Source organism: Tetrahymena thermophila, assembly GCF_000189635.1.
Source record: "Tetrahymena thermophila SB210 genomic scaffold scf_8254428, whole genome shotgun sequence".
Lineage (NCBI taxonomy): Eukaryota > Ciliophora > Oligohymenophorea > Hymenostomatida > Tetrahymenidae > Tetrahymena > Tetrahymena thermophila.
Window position 1 is genome coordinate 158243 of NW_002476209.1, and position 16710 is coordinate 174952.

General features: G+C 23.8%; 4 protein-coding genes across 4 annotated transcripts; all 4 read right to left on the minus strand. All coding sequences in view use genetic code 6, as the record gives it.

Moving 5' to 3' along the window:
* Positions 1 to 231: 231 nt before the first annotated feature.
* On the minus strand, positions 232 to 4329 carry TTHERM_00535640 (glycoside hydrolase family 31 protein). The gene is made up of 6 exons (XM_001023473.3): positions 4210 to 4329; positions 3261 to 3987; positions 2246 to 2543; positions 1776 to 2183; positions 1045 to 1703; positions 232 to 989 (listed from the first exon to the last, which is right to left on the minus strand). The coding sequence occupies exons 1-6, from the start codon at positions 4287 to 4289 to the stop codon at positions 378 to 380; spliced, it is 2784 nt and encodes a 927-aa protein (XP_001023473.2). The 5' UTR covers positions 4290 to 4329; the 3' UTR covers positions 232 to 377.
* Positions 4330 to 5454: 1125 nt separating this feature from the next.
* Positions 5455 to 7859, minus strand: TTHERM_000535649 (hypothetical protein; the record flags this gene model as incomplete). Its single annotated transcript, XM_012799798.1, has 11 exons — positions 5455 to 5554; positions 5614 to 5718; positions 5776 to 5880; positions 5938 to 6045; positions 6101 to 6205; positions 6260 to 6367; positions 6420 to 6518; positions 6567 to 6659; positions 6728 to 7497; positions 7609 to 7712; positions 7766 to 7859. 11 exons carry the CDS (start codon positions 7857 to 7859, stop codon positions 5455 to 5457), a joined length of 1791 nt encoding a protein of 596 aa, XP_012655252.1.
* A 1715-nt stretch (positions 7860 to 9574) lies between these two features.
* Positions 9575 to 13860, minus strand: TTHERM_00535650 (hypothetical protein; the record flags this gene model as incomplete). The annotated part of the gene is made up of 2 exons (XM_001023474.2): positions 13287 to 13860; positions 9575 to 13227 (listed from the first exon to the last, which is right to left on the minus strand). Exons 1-2 carry the CDS (start codon positions 13789 to 13791, stop codon positions 9575 to 9577), a joined length of 4158 nt encoding a protein of 1385 aa, XP_001023474.2. The 5' UTR covers positions 13792 to 13860.
* A 449-nt stretch (positions 13861 to 14309) lies between these two features.
* TTHERM_00535660 (D-alanyl-D-alanine carboxypeptidase family protein) lies at positions 14310 to 16248 on the minus strand (the record flags this gene model as incomplete). The annotated part of the gene is made up of 3 exons (XM_001023475.2): positions 14310 to 15013; positions 15065 to 15298; positions 15492 to 16248. The coding sequence occupies 3 exons, from the start codon at positions 16246 to 16248 to the stop codon at positions 14310 to 14312; spliced, it is 1695 nt and encodes a 564-aa protein (XP_001023475.2).
* Positions 16249 to 16710: the final 462 nt, after the last annotated feature.

Consider the following 16710-nt stretch of genomic DNA (forward strand, 5'->3'; position numbering starts at 1 on the left):
ATATAAAAAAATAATTAGAAGATACTAATTTGATATCAATTTATATTCAATAATTTTTTGAGTAAAAGAATGCATATATTTATTTATAAATATGTGTACAAATAAATATCTTTATATCTTTTATCTAATTTCAAAATTTAAGTAAATGATAAATAAATAGATATTCTAGAATTATTTTAATATCTGAATTTATTAATTGATGAAAAATATCAATTTTAAATGATGAAATGATTTTTTAACATTTTTCAATATTTATTTAATAAATTTACTTTACTAAAAAATTTATTACATATAAGAATGAATGAACTATAAGATAATTATTTTTAATAAAATATATCATTCAAAACGAAGAAGTCAATAATGAAGATATTTTTTCTTCAAAATTACTCAGCAGTTTTTAGAGGAATTGAACTTTCAATTATTCCACTTTATTTTATTTCAAAGACACTTGTGGAAGAATCAAACTTAAGATCAATAGCATAAGGAATAATCTTAGTAACTAATATAGATTCAAAGTTAGTTTTGTTAGTTTAACCTTCAATTTATATTGATAATTATAAATTATTGTTTTCAACAATACCAGTTATTTTTATACCAAAACCACAGTTATTATCTCCAATACATTTATTAATTAAACTATCATCTGAGTAGTCTTGGAGGGCTACAAATTTACCTTGTGCAAAGTATACATTATCTTATTACTTCTCAAAAGCAACATGAATTTCAAAATTGCTATTTAACAATCTAGCTCTATTTGGGGTATTAGTTAATTGAGTGAATACAATGTAACCTTCTCTTATGTAAAGAGGCATTATATCATCGAACTTAACAGTTTTGATATTGCCATTGTCACCACTTGTGTATCTTTAAGTATCTGGATTAGAAAGGTCACTGATGAAATCATAGAAAGCTCCTCCTTTAGGGAAGTAATATTCGATAGTAGTAGTTTTTTGATCAGGGTTTTAAGATTAGGCTAAAACAGGTTATCCCTATTAATTAAAATTATTTATCAATAAAATATTTTTTAATAAGAAATTATAATACCAAAAGAGAGTCAGCTATCATAAACTACTAATCATTGGTTAAGAGGTTTTCATCATCAGGGAAATTAAAGAATGAAGGACGGAAGATAGATCCAACACCGTTAGAAAGAATGAAATAAGCATAATATTATTTTAATAATGCATATCTTAACTTGAGAGATTTTTTGCTTGATGTGAGAACGTAATCTTCCTAGAATGCATAGGGCTCTTGAGAGATAGTGTCGTTAGCATTGTGATTTCTACTGAAGGGGTAGAAAGCACCTACTTACATCCAACGAGCACAAAGTTCAGCAGTTGTATTCATAGCAAATCCACAAATATCAACACCTGTCATTGGAATACCATATAAATTGTAATTGAAAATTTCACTTAAAGAGTATTTTAAGAAGTCCCAATTAGCACCATTATCACCTGTCCAGTGTTAGACAAATTAACCAGAACCAGCTATTTGAGATCTTGATATGATGAAAGGTAATTTATTGCCCATTTTTTTTAAGGCATAGTTAGTGGCAATACCTTCACTGAAACCATTTAAGTTATGGAAGTCGAACTCCCTTAAGTTATAGTTAGGGAAATAAACAGTTTAAGCATCAGGGGAGTTATATTTGGGAGCATCGTAACTCATAGTCTTTTCTTATAAGGGATGGTCACTACCTCCAACTAATAAATTGGTTATTAATTAAAAAATTTAATTTACAAAATCAAAAAAGAATAAAATAAATGAATGCTTACCGAAAAATGGAATTTTTGTATAGGAATCTTCAACTCTAATACCAAGGTAAATTTCATGAATAGGAGCATTAGGATCATTAGGCATAATGCAAACTTCATCATCAGAAATTTCACCATTAATGAAATTTGAAAACTCATTCATGTCAATCCAAAAACCACTAGGAGTAATACCATAATTTTTAGTTAAATTCATTAAGCCTTCAGCCCAAAATTCGTAAGATTTAGGATGGTTGAAGTCAGGATAATTAACTTTACCTGGCCAAACACAACCAATTAAATCTTCACCAGTCTTATTAGACTTTTGATAAACACCTAATTCTTTACCTCTTTCGTTAGATACATCACCAATAGCAATACCAGCATCAATAATAGGAACCCAATGCAAACCTTCTGGAACTTCTCTGTTTACTATTTTTTAAATTTAAGGGAGACATACATAATTGAAGTTTTAGATGCAAAAAAATATTTACACATTTTGTTCATTTCAGTAATGTCGTAACGGGAAGTATCAATAGTGAAGTCAGTTAATTCGTTCATGTAATCGATATCTGACCAAATAGTGTCAATAGGTAAATCCAATTAATTGAATTTATTCCAAACATCAATCATTTTTTCACTTGTGTTATATCCCCATCTGCATTAGTGGTAGCCGTGAGACCAGAAAGGATGTAGTGAAAAACCATTGATATATTCATGATATTGAAGTAATGAAGTTTCAGGATTTTTGTCTCCCAAAAAGATTTTAAATTCTAAGAGACCACCAACAACCTATGATTAAAAATTTTTAGAAATATTAAAATTTGAAAAGAAATTTTCATTCAAAAATCTAAGCTAATGCTGTATTGCTTTTTTTATATCCTTATGAATTTTTTTTACGTATAAAAAAATAATTCTTTTATTAAATGTGATTTAATTAGAGATTAATGCGAAATTATTAACAGCAATATCGAGTAATTAATTATTTCAAATAACTATAAATGAAATCTTAACATCACTATATTCAATCTTAATATTATGTTTTTCATATTATATCAGATAGTCAAATTATTTCTATTAACTTATTTACTTCCTTTTTAAAAAAATTTAATTTTTGTATTAAATTTAATTCAGCTCTATTTATAAATGCCAAGCAAGTTTACATTTATAATTTGATACTTTTTGCTTCATTGTTTAAGCTTTTTTAATTTACACATTTTTTGTTGTGATTGGCCATGATTTTTTTTTGAGGTAATTGTGACTCATAAATTTATAAATTTTATTGATAAATGATGAGTAAATTATTTGATCAGGATATTTACAATTATTTTTTGATTATCTTATCTGTAAATCTAAAATAAAAAAACAAAACTAGCTTATTGATGTAGAGCTTTAAAATTCATGAGTAATTTATACACAAATCAGATTTTCATCAAGCAAAAGAAATTTTGATGAATTGTTTTAATTTTTCATAATAAAAACAATAGATTTTTAAAAGTTATATATTACCATGAAAGCCAACTCTTGATTCTTTGTGTATTAAGCTTAGATAGAATTATAGTTTCGCAAGAAAACAATATGGAAGTTTCCACTTTGTTCTCTACGAAGATACATAGGATGAGTACCATATGTTTGTTAATCAGGTTATCCATCAGATATTTCCATATACTAGTCCTTATTTAAAAAGGTGTATTTTCCACTAGTATATACGAATTATTTGTTTCTTCTTTCACCTAAACCATAGATATATTCGTCCTTCATATCGATTGAAATGTAATGATAAAGATCAGAAAAAACGAAGAACTTGTTAGTTGTATCAAATACTACTTCACCAGTATCTTTGCGCTTAATTGTCAAAGAGAATTTTTCACCAGATTTAGGGATAGAAATATCAAAGTTGTTATCTGCAGGGAAGTTGAAAACTTTATCGTGAGGGTATAAGTTGTTATAAGGAACTTCAAAACGACGATAAACTCTATCAGAAATTTTAATACCTAGCTAGTTTTTATCATTGATGACAATTTAGACTAACAAGTTTGTAATTAATTTATTTTTGCCCATTGCATAATAAGCTTCGCTGCCATAATAATTAACGTAAATATTGTAATGAGTAGCATTTAGTTGTTCAAAAGTGGAAACATAATAATTTCCACTTAAAGGTATAGGACCATTCTATAAGGGAGGAATGAATCCTTACAAGCTCTCGTCATCATTTTCAATCTTTAGGTTACGGGAACTAGAATTATTTAAAATAAAATGATGAAATTGGTTTTTAAATATTTGGTCATATTCTTAATTAATGATCAATCAATCAGTTTTATGATAAATTCAACTTTCAAATAAAAAAAATTTCATTGTTTTAACAATACTAAATAAGATAAAACATTTGTTAAGTTTATAAGAGAAATCATTAAAATAAAAGCTAATTTTTTTAGAAATGTAAAAAAGTTTGACTTACTTGTTACTGTAAATTCCAGTGCCAACAGCAATCAGAGCTGCTACTAGTATTAATGGTATGAAAATATAGCTCTTCATCATTATTTTTACTAAAATTTTATTAGTTAAGAATTTTAATTTAATTTAATTATAAACAGTGATTTTGGTCTCTAAGATTTCAAGATTTGATATCAATTAAGCTGTATGTTATACGATATGATCAAATTGGGGAGAAATTTGATCAATTAAAATTAATATATCATCTTAATAAATGTTAAGAGCTTTTGATTCCTATTTTAAGAAGATAATATTACATCACCCATCAAATTAAATATAATATTTATCAACAAATAATCTAAATTTTTAGCCAATAATTTTCTTACTTTTAATTTTTTCGAAAAATCAAAGGAAAATTGTCTTTGATTTTGTTAATATTAATAAAAGGAATAATTAATTTGACTTAATTTTTAAGATTTTTAGTTACAAATTAATTTTCGACTCTTACTATTATCTTTGGTAGAAAACATTCTTTTTATACAATTAGAAGAAAAACAAATATATTAAGAATAAACACTCATATAGTTACTCATTTAAATTTTATCATTAAAAATTTAGTACAAAAAATATGTTTTAAATATTTTAGTATTAGTATGCAAGAACAATAATTTCTTATTTTAAAAACATACCTAAGAAGAAATTCTTCAAGTTAAACGCAAACTAGAACTAATTATATCAAATATATTACCTAATAATAAAAAGGAATACTGGTTTTGGTTTCTCCATTATTTTCACTGATTAATGTTCTTAATTTTATACACCTCTTTATTCTATACAATGCAACGTTAATTTTAGTTTTTATATTTAATCTACCCTTAATGCTCATATAAATTACAATTTTTACTATTTTATTTACCATTTTATTTTAGTAGAAAATTAATACGACTTATTTATTTTATTCAAGCATGATGTATGTCTTTTATTATGATTAAATTCTTCGTTGACATTAAAATTAAATATTATTCTTGATTTCATGACGAATTATTTAGTATAAAATTAATCAAATTAATACTTCCTTTATTTTAAATTTGAAAAATAATATATTACAAGTAACATATTATATAAAATATAATAAGGTAAACATTTAAAGGATTAATTATTGAGTTATAATTACTCTTAAAATATTTAAATTAATAGTTTTATTTAGATATTTATATAATTAATGCAAAAAATTATATTTTGTTAATTAAATTTCAGCATTTTATTTATTTCATTGATTATCTATTAATATTTTTATATTAGGATTATTTAAGTTAACTTTAACAGCTTATGAAAGCTCATGTTTTAAAACCATCGAGATCTCTTCCCAACTAATTATTTAATTATTTTACAAATTATTTTAATTTAATAGTTAAATAAATTTAAATACTCCTAAATATTTAAATAGAGTTTCTACAAATGCTTCCAATTCATCATGCTTTTAAAGAACTGTCTTATATCTGTATCTAACATTTTTGTATTTTTATTTGCCCAACTAATTTATAAAAAAAAGCATATTTATTTAAAGCATTTTTAAATTATTTCTATTTACTAATTTAAATTCAGACTTAAATCTTTTACAAAGTAAAGAGAATCTATCATATCACTTAGATATTTTAATGACTTTGAAGTCACAGATGGATTTTTTTCACCCCAACTAGTATAAACAGAAAAATAAATTTAATATTTCTTTAACATATAATTTTATCTATACCAACCGAGATCTAATTCTATACATTAAGCATTATGTAATTCTCTAATATTTTAAGCAAGTTCTTTTACTGCTCTATCTGATATTTATTCAGGTTTTTATTCACCCCATCTATTTAAAAAAAAAATTACTTGTCATATTAATCATCAAAAACACAATTAACTACCCAAATAGATTTAAATAGAGTTTGGCTAAGTTTGCTAGTTGACCTATTCCTTCTACTAATGTTTTGACTCCTTTATCTGTCAAAGCAATATTTGATAATCCCCAACTAAATTATAATATTTTAAACTGCTTTAAATAAAACTACAACTAAAATATTTACCAATAAAGATTCAAATTCAAAACCCAAAGAGAATCCTAAAACGAAGAGATTGAATTAGCTAAAAATATCATTGACTTATCTGTTAAAACAGAAATAGCTAAAGAAGAACTTTTATATAAAAATTTAAAGCTAAAAAAAACTCAAATAAAATAAACAATACTTTCCAAAATCTAAATCTAAAATTTTCAAATAGGGAAATTTTGAGTGGTTTATATTCTAAAAGAGGACTAAAATATCTTCATCAAGCAAGTCTTTATCCCTAATATTAATCTAAACTCATTTATTTTTACTTTTATTTCAAATTTACCATGCTAATGAGATTGATAGTTTTTCAATAGATTGAGGTAGTCTATCTATAATTTATGATATTCTATGTATTGTATCTGAGTTTTAAAATTACCTAATATTTATTTATCATTTTTTATTAAAGTTATCATTTTTTTTCTGTCTTTAAATGACAAAATTTACTTTTATATATCTGCTATACTAAATGAGATGAGTTATTTATATTTTTGTAATTCAAACACAAAGACATCAGATACGTAATCTTTAATCAAAACCTTTGTTGTTATTGGCTCTAAATGGAGTATGTCTGACTCTCTTGATAATATAATTGTGTCAGCCTTATCTTCTAATAAATATTCATGTTCTTCAGAGTAAAAAGTCATTATATTATAATTTGTAGCCTAACTAGTTTTTTTAATTGTTTGGCTCAACTATTCTATTTCTTTCATAAGTCGTCCTTGAAATAACATAGTTTGTTTTTCTATGGATTAAATATTAAAATTTTGAGACTCCTTTTCAATCATAAAAGAATCTTTTGTGGGTTTTACATACTTAAACAAGTTATGTAAGCACTCATTAACACTTGTTTAATTATTTGAACCTTTAGAAATTTGCTTTATTAAACTTTCAACTATAGATCTCTCTCTATTTATGGGATCAATATAATCCCTCTAAAACTTAATTTCGCTATCCTTGATTTTTTATTCTAAAATTAGTAATTATTCTTTTATTTCCTTGATGCAATCTATCATGTGCTTAAACTACTTATGGATATCATCATTCATAACATTTTTTGTTTCATCATCATATAAATATTTTATTAATTCATTTAGCATATATTTTATAGATCTAACATCATGATTTTTATGCATCGTATCTCTGCAATAAGCACATATTAACTTATACTAATCAGAGCATCCTTACTCTAAGCAAACTAATTCTAACTAACTAAGCTACATTTAAATAATTTATAATAAACATTACAAATGTTAATAAATATTTTAGAATGTAATTAAATCATTTGAAATTTATATATAAGATCTTATTTTTATAAGTAATCTTACTTTGTGGAGTTCACCTCTTGTGCAAAGTGGCATTTTAACGCTTGCTATTGATTCTAATTTGATCATTTGTGGAGTAAAACTTGATGTTTTACTTACTCTACCTCCTAAATCATATACATTCTTTGAAAAAATAAGTTTAGGCTAAATTGTGTTTTACCTCCAGCTGAATACCTCATCAAGTTTCTTTCTCCACTACTTGATCTCTTTCTTTAGCTAGTTTCTTTAAATGTATTTAAATGACTATTTTTCATTTACTGATACTATGTTTTTGATTTTATAACAATGCTGTAATTGAGTTTATAAAAAATATCCAAAAATAATTACAATACTTTAATAATATTAAAAAGAATTTTTGATATTTTACAATTAAAATTTGAGAAATTAAAATTTTAGATCTGTTATGATTTAATTGAAATACATTTTTGATTAAATAAAAACAGATTATTTTAATGGTAACAAAAAACTTTCTAAATTCAATAATTTTTGTTAAGAAAGTTTAATAAAAATACTTTCAAAAAAAATATATATTTGCACTTATTAATTTCATAAAGTTATTGTGTTAAAGTATTCACATAAGTAGAGAGGATAAGCTAAAGTATTATCAAATAGAATGTAAGCATCACTTTTCTCAATAAAAACAGATGTATAACCTTGCCTTTTTTTATAAATAATAATATTATTTAATATGGTTTTTATAAATTTAAAAAAATTTTTTGAAAAATATATATTTATTTTAAATTAATAATTTCATTTTAAGAAATTTACTCTATGGCATATTCTAATAAGTTATCCATATCAAAGGTGTCTATTGTGTTGCTAGAATCTATTAAACATTTGCCCAAATATACCTTGCTTACAATAATTCTCCATTTAGATCTTTGTCCTTCGATGTCAGAAATATTTAATTATGTTTAGTTTTGAGTTGAAATATTAAATTTCTTCTTCTTAAAATATCTATTTAATTTTTAAAAAGGTTAAAAATTATTTTTATATGTTTATTTTACTTTTCCTGTTCTTGTATTGCAATATTTTTTTTAAGAGAAAATATTGTTGGGCTTTCTCCGTAATACTTTAAAAATGAGGTTTCTAAGATTTTTCCTAATTGAGTTAACTCTGTAGAATGGAAGAGGATTATATAATCATAAAATTATAAGGTATAATTATTTATATATGATGCAATAAATTTATTATTCTAGTCGAAATTCTAAATATTTTTAGTCATTTTTTATTTTTTGGCTTATTAAACCTGCAAAGCCTGTTAATTAACAGATTTTACCATTCTATAAATTTAAAACTTTAATTAATTTAGCAATATTTCTACAGATTTAAATTCATCAGAATTCTATTATATTTATTTTATAGAATTTTATGTATGAGGACTTGGGGACCTGTTCGAAATAGGAGAATTTTATACTCTTAAAGACTTTATTGAAGACAATTCAAGTATGTAATTAACTTAAGGGGAAATATGAGAATAAAAATCTTCATAGCTAAGGTTTATTTAATTAATTTTTGGGATATTAGAATTCTATGTTTTAGGGGTAGCTTGCTAGCTGTAGCATTTTTTCTTTTGCAAAAATAATTCAAAAGAGGTATTAGTCCTTTCATTGTTTATTAGAGTATTCATTTAGTTATTAGAAGAAAGGAAAGAGCAATCTCCATAATTAATAGCCTAATTACTAATAGGAACACATAAGCTCTGATCTTAGAATTATCTAAAAATATTGCTATTATCTTTGTTATTAGATATTGGTGATAAATCTCTTAATCTTTGAATTTTTTATTGCTCTTAAATATAATCTAAATATTGCTCTTAATCTTATTCTTGAGTTTACAGTTTTTGCTGAGTACTTCTCTAAGATTTCAAATTCCAATTAGTTGATAGATTTTAAGAAGAAAGCTACTGGTTATTGCTTTAGAGAGTATTACTTCTTTTCTTTTCACAGCTACTTTCTCTTAATTTACCTCAAAAATATGAAATTGGGTATGCCGACCCAATTTCATATTTTTTACCTCTAAATGTTATTATTTATGGAGGAGTTTTTATTCTATCTTCTAGTTTTTCCTATTATGATTAAAGCTATGAATTTATTCTTTCTTATTAAGTATCACATACATATCCAGATTCATGCTAGCTTTTAGTAATACACTCAGTGTTGTTATATGCAAATTAATCAGAGTAAGACTATAAATTTTTATTAAATATATTGTAAAGTTAATCAAATCTTACATTTTCTACATTTTCAACAAATGGCATAATATTTTAAATTATTTGCTCTATTGTTGAAGTACTGTAGTAAACATCACAGTTACTTAATACTTCCCTTATTATTAATTTTATGAATTTTTTTCTAACTGTTAATGATTGTTTATTGTTGGAAAAACATTTATTGTTCAGGTCATCAGCAATTAAATATTCCTAGAAAACTTTGAAAAACTCTTCTTCAGATATAAATATGTTAAAGTTAGAATCTTAATTTTGAGTATAAAAAGAATTAACTTAGTTTTAATTATTGTTATTTTTATAAATTTAGTTAGTCTTATTTCTCTCATTTGAAAATAATCTACAAGTTTAATTTTGCTGTTATTAAATGTATGTAAGTTTGTTTTATTACTCTACTTCATAAGAAGGTAGTCTCGAGCTTTAACTATATAGTTTTTTGTTTATGTTATTAATAAAAGGAGAATTATTTGTTATTACAGGAATTTAAGAAGAATCTGAAAATAAAGGTTAGGAGCATAAGTAATCATTTTAGATATTACTACTTTCAAACAAACTTTATTCTTTGTAATTATTAGTGCTATTGCTGTTACTATTGTTACGAGAATGTTAATAATAACTTTGATCTGTTTGCTTTTTATGGGCATTTCTGTTTTAATTACAATTATTATTTAAGAAAAGACTGCTAGCTTATTCTTAAGTGCTCATTAGAGAACTGCTTTATATACCAGTATTGCTAACAAAATGTTGATTTTACTAAATTCCTTGATTTTAACAACTTTCATCTTAAAATAGAATTTTATTATTACCATAATGTTGTACTTAGTTTTCTGGAAGTGTATTTTGTGCTTTAACATATTACATCTGATTATTGATTTATTCGTTTTAATTTAAATTCATTTATTGTCTTTCAGTTCGTATAGATGTATTTCTAGATGAATGTTTATGTTCTAAATTAACAGTTTAGTTGTTTTTTATATCTTGAGGAAATTAGTCATTTTAAAAATAGTTCTCCATATCTTGTTAAAATTTTGGAGAGCAAATAAAATCCGTTTTTGATGTAGCATTAGTTTGATCATTGGCTGAACGAGCTTATTATTTTTTATGAATAGATTTATTTTAAATTTACTCGTTTTTAGAGTTAAATTTGCTTTTATTTTTATCTAACGAAGGCTCAAAAGTTTGAAAATTCTATTCTAATAGCTATTTACATTTGATGTAGTAAGGATTTTGCAATAAATTTGGATCATCTCCCAACTTATGAATAATTTTTTGCATTAAAGTTTAATTCATTAACAACAAGGTTTCACCATCTTCTTTCCTCAAACTTTTTTTGGATTTTCTATCTTTGTAGTATTCTTTCAGCTAATTTAAATTTTTTCTATATTCCCTATTCATTTCATTAGTAATTTCACTTAATAAGCTACCATCTGTAAGACTGCTTTCCATGGTTTCTATAGCAAGCTTTAACTATCTATCTTCTTCATCAATTTCATTAAAAGTTCTATTAGAATAATTTAAATTATTTTCTTTTTAAGATTGATCAAATTATTGATTTTAATTGACTGATTTATGGAAAATTTTATCTTTCAACAACTCAGTGCTTTAACAATTATTTGAATATTTTTTAAATTAATTGTTGTCATTAGTATTGTCTAGTTCACTCCTATTAGTATCAATCTAAGAAAACTTATTAGTAGAATATTTTTTTCTAAATGTTTAATTTGTTTAGTTTTAATTATCAATTTCTATTTAAGAAAAGTTCTCTCCTCTTTTACTCTTTAAGTTTTTATAGGAAAATTCTTCTTCATCAATTATTGAAAAATTCAGTTTATCATTCAATATTTTTGCCTCACTCTCATATTATTATTAGTCTTGGCTTTAATTTATTTTTTTTTTAAATAAATTTGACTCAAAAGCTTGCTCATAAAATAATTTTTGTTGGAAAATGTCATTTTGTTTTTAATTACCATCCCTTAAGTTAGCTTCTTCCTCTTCTTCATTAATGCATTAAATTTCTTTTTTTTCTTTTTTAAAATGATTTGAATTTTATAAATTTTTAGTATCTTAGTCAATATTTTAGCTACTATTTTAATTTTAGCTAACACTCTCTTCCATATTCTTTTTGCTGTTCAGGTATGTACTTTAGTCCAGACTCTATTATATATCACTTTTTTGAGTAATATATTACTAGTCTATTGACTTAAATATATCAGGTGAAAGTTAACAATTTAATAAATTACTATTATTATCTTGTGAGTTGTATTAAAATTATATTTTTCTATTAGATACACTTGTAAAATGAGAGTTAAGTATTTTACTCTCTTCTTTGTTTGTTTCAAAAGGAGATAAACTTATTTTAGGTTTTTAATATTGATCTTAGTCATTAACTTCTTGATATATCTATTGAATATCATTGCTTTTATAGTAATTCCTTTCCTTTTGTTCAAGGGACTTTTAAATTAATTTAGCTTCCTAGTCGAATGGATTTCCTTCCATATTTAACTTCATTAAATTTTTTAGCTTAGAAATATTGTCAAAAAAATGATTATGATCATCTATATTATTATAGCTTATATCCAAATCCTCTAGAGCTTATAAATGTTAAGAAATAAATGAAATTTTTACTATCCTATTACTAGAAATAAAAAGTTATTTCATTTTTAAGTAAATCTCATTTTCTTTAAATTTAATGTTGCTTAATTAATTCCTATTTAAATCAATTTTTTTAATTTTTAAATTATTTGATAAGTCTAAGTCAAGAAGAGAATTGTCAGACGATAGTAAATCTCTAAGAGAAATTAAATATTTTGCATCAAAATATTACAAACCATTATGAGAAATATCAATTTTCTAAATAAAAATTTTTGGTTAAGTCTCTTTCCATTTGTTAGTTAAATTGTTTATTACTTTGAAACTTTCTATTTTATTTTGCTGCAAATAAAGCTTTTTAATATAACAATTCTATTAAATAACAATATCCTCTAAGTCGTTTTATGAAATATCGAGAGTTTTTAAACTCTTATTTTCATGAAAATGGTCAACTATTGATTCGTCTTTTAAATGATTGTGCCTCATCAGTAATGTTTCTAAATTTTTCAACTCTTTTAAGTCTTCCAGTTAATCATCACTGAGGAAGTTATTAGAGACATCTAAATATCTTAAATTTTAACATACTTTAATCCCTTAAACACTTATTAATCTATTATTTTTTAGTTCAATTAGAGTTAACGAGCTTCCTTATATATTTGTCAAAAAAGCAAATCTATTATCGTTTAGAATCAATTGATTAACTCCATTTGGGATATTTTTATTCATTCTGCTTAATTCGTTCTTACTTAAATCTAGCCTTTAGTATTATCCTTCTAATATACTTGCATCAGGAAATGTTTCAATCCCTAATGATTAATAAATACATTTATTAAAATTTAAAAATAAAATAAAAACAAAAAAATACTTTGATTAGATAAGTCTTTAGTGGTAATATGGTGATGAAAATTATAATCAGATTCATCATCAGAAATTATTTTTGAATTAGATTATGATATCGTTGTGTCACTTATTAAATTGCTTTGATTTTCAATAAATTGACAATTTAAATTTTATTAATTGAATGAATTTAATTTTTATTATCTAAAATCAGGAAGATCTTATAGCTTCTAATATTTTATTTGCTAGGACTCAGTAATTAATCCTTATTTATTTGTTGCTTACTGTGTTAGTGTATCTGCACTGTACTGCAAGTAATCTATGCTTTCAAAATTCTCAGTAATCTTGATAGGATTATTATTATTAATGTCTACTGTTTAAGTATCAAAAGTATTATATGCCTGATTAATGCTCTTAAGATTCTACTAATTATAAGGGTGAATGACTATACTACTACTATCGTATTAAGAAGTAGAATTAAATACTGAACTAGAAGATGGGTCTGTTAATTAATCGTTAAGTATTTCACTCATATTAATATATGTACTTATTTTGTTTGTGAATTATTAATAAAATAAGATTTTGGATATCACTAATTAATTAATTAATCAATCAATTTATTAATTTATGTTTGATAGTGTTAAAAAGTTTTTTTAGTTAAAAAATAATTAAAATTTCAAATTAATTCAGTCAATAATCATTCAAATTTGATTTTAACAACGAGCTAAATAATTGCTAATAATTAATAATTGCAAATTAATTAGTTAAATATTAAATTGAAATAAATAAATAGTTGTTAAAATTAAACAAACAAAAAATTTGCTATTTCAAAAAAGAATATTGATTTTCATTAACTATTACAAAATACATACAATATAAAAACTGCAAAATGTTTTCAAAATTTTTCTATTTATTATTAATTTAATTTCTAATTTTTATAATTATGTTTCTCCTTATTATTATTAGTGATTTTATATATAAGATAATCATATTTTTGCATTAAAATTTTAATTACTTGTAAACTTGTTACCAAATTATATACATTGAAAATTCAAATTTCGAGATCATAGTTTTCAACAGCCCAAGCTGCTATTTTTTAGCATTCAGACCATCTAATATCCATACTCTATGCACTCAAAATTACTATTATTAAATATCTATTTATTTCATTAATTGGATCCTTAAACTTTATGCAGCTCGCTAAGCAAGGTCCAGCTGCATCAGTAATACCTGTTTTTATTCCTGACCATCCTTTATCAAGTAATTTATTTGTATTTTCCCATGTCCATGATACATTTTCATATAAACCCTACTAATTTTTTACTTTTACTTAAGCTGTATGAATTTTTGTTGTAACAATTTTTTTAAAAGACTCGAGTTTCATAGCATTGCATGATATTTTAGCAACATCATAAGCTGAAGATTTATTCAATGGATTTTTTAATCCATGGGGATTGCTATAGTTAGTATTAATCAGCTCAAAATTTACAGCATTAATGTTCATTTGAACCAAAAATCTTTACATTCCTGTATTAGGAGTCGAATCAAGTTCTAACTTTTTATGCAATAGCTACTCATCGTAAATGAATTCATCTTACAATATTTCATTATCTTATTTAACATAATAGAGGTACATTAAGCTGCCGACATTCTCAGCTAAACAAACTGCACTATCATTGCCACTTGGTAACATTAATCCATATAATAGATCCCATATACTTATAATCATATTGTATTTTAACCTGGCAGAAGTACCTATATTTTATTATATATAAGTAATTCTTATTAAATTTATTCTTAAAATACCATTTGTTTGAGATGCACGACTAGAGACTCTTACAAAAACTCTCTTCATGTCTTTTTACAAAATTTGCTCAAAAAATTCTATTACAGTGTAGCAAGTCATTATTTTAGTTAAACTTGCAACTTCTCTTTGATTGTGAACACATTTTCCATCTATAAATTTACCACTACTTCCATCAAATAATGCCCAAGCTTTAGCAGTGACTTATGGAGGAAAAGCTGTAATCTACTTTTTTACTGTTTTGATATTTAAAATATAGCTTTTATAACAAATAACATTGCTTTTGTTTATTAATAAATTTGTAAAGATTTATCTATCATAAATTAAAATCTAAATTTAATACATGTATTTATTTCTATTTGATTAATCAAATATATAACCCATTATATTTTTAACTTCAAAATAATATTAAAAATATAAATTTATTACGTATAGGCAGACAGCTAGAAGTTTCAATTAAAGGGTGTGCATTTTCGAGTAAGGTTATATCTGGGTTTTGAGATCTTTTTACGCTTAGAACCCTAGGTTTTTTTGAAAATTATGCAGATAATGGCTTTTATTCTTTGCACTTATTATTGATCTAATTTTAACTAACAGTTGATTTTCTTGGTTTGTTAATATAGTCTTCGAAAGAATTTAGACTGCATTAACTAGAGGATTATTCAGTATTTAGAGTATTTGTTTATCTTTATATTGAACAGCTGCTGCCTTACTTAAATAGGTAAGGAGATTTTTAGTTAGCATTTGGTTGTAAGTTGTTTATATTTTTGGTGCTAATGCTGCCATTTTAAATTGAAGATGAAGAAGAAGCGGTTGATTAGGTGCTTGTATTACCTTTGTTATTACTTATATAGTTAGAAGAGCTTCTTTTCTTGTTAATTAAATTAGATATGGAATCTGATTTGACAGGAAGTAAGGGTCTATTTTGAAAATTAATATTTTCTTTATTTCTCTCATTTGATGAGCAGCGTGATGCTGAGGCTAATCGAGAGTTTAATTACAATTGTATCGATTCAATAGGAGGAAGAAGTTTTTCTTTTTTATTGTTTATGAAATTACGCCCATCTCTACCTAAAGCAATATTAACCAATTTCAAAGGAGGTTTACTTGTTAATGGTCTATATTTCTTGTTTATGTTAAAATTTTGTTAGTTTTAATATTCAAGAAAATTCATTTGATCATTCATTTTTTAATTGCTTATAACTAATTAACTAGCTAAATATTTATTGAGCTTTATTACTTTCTTAGTATGGTAGATATTTTGTTTTTGCTTTCTTATTATTTGAAGCTTAATTTAAAAGAAAATTTCTGATTTTCTTTTTAGTTTTTTAAAGGTTTATCTTTTTTTTGAAGAAATCAATTGCTATTTAAATTACCATTAGAAATTAAATAGAGTAGAATCTAACAGCTATTTAAAAATTAGCATGTCATTTGTGAAATTAAAATCATTACCTTTTTTCTTTGTTAATTTGCAATATCATTTATCTCAAAACTATCTATTAATTTTTAAATAATTTGAAATGAGAGTGTTTATAAAAGGTATCAATGGATATTATTTTTTTCTCTCAAAAAAAACTTTATAAAAAATATGAACAAAAAAAACTCTAAATAAAAGTAAAAAATGTTTTTTAAAATGAACAAAAAAATT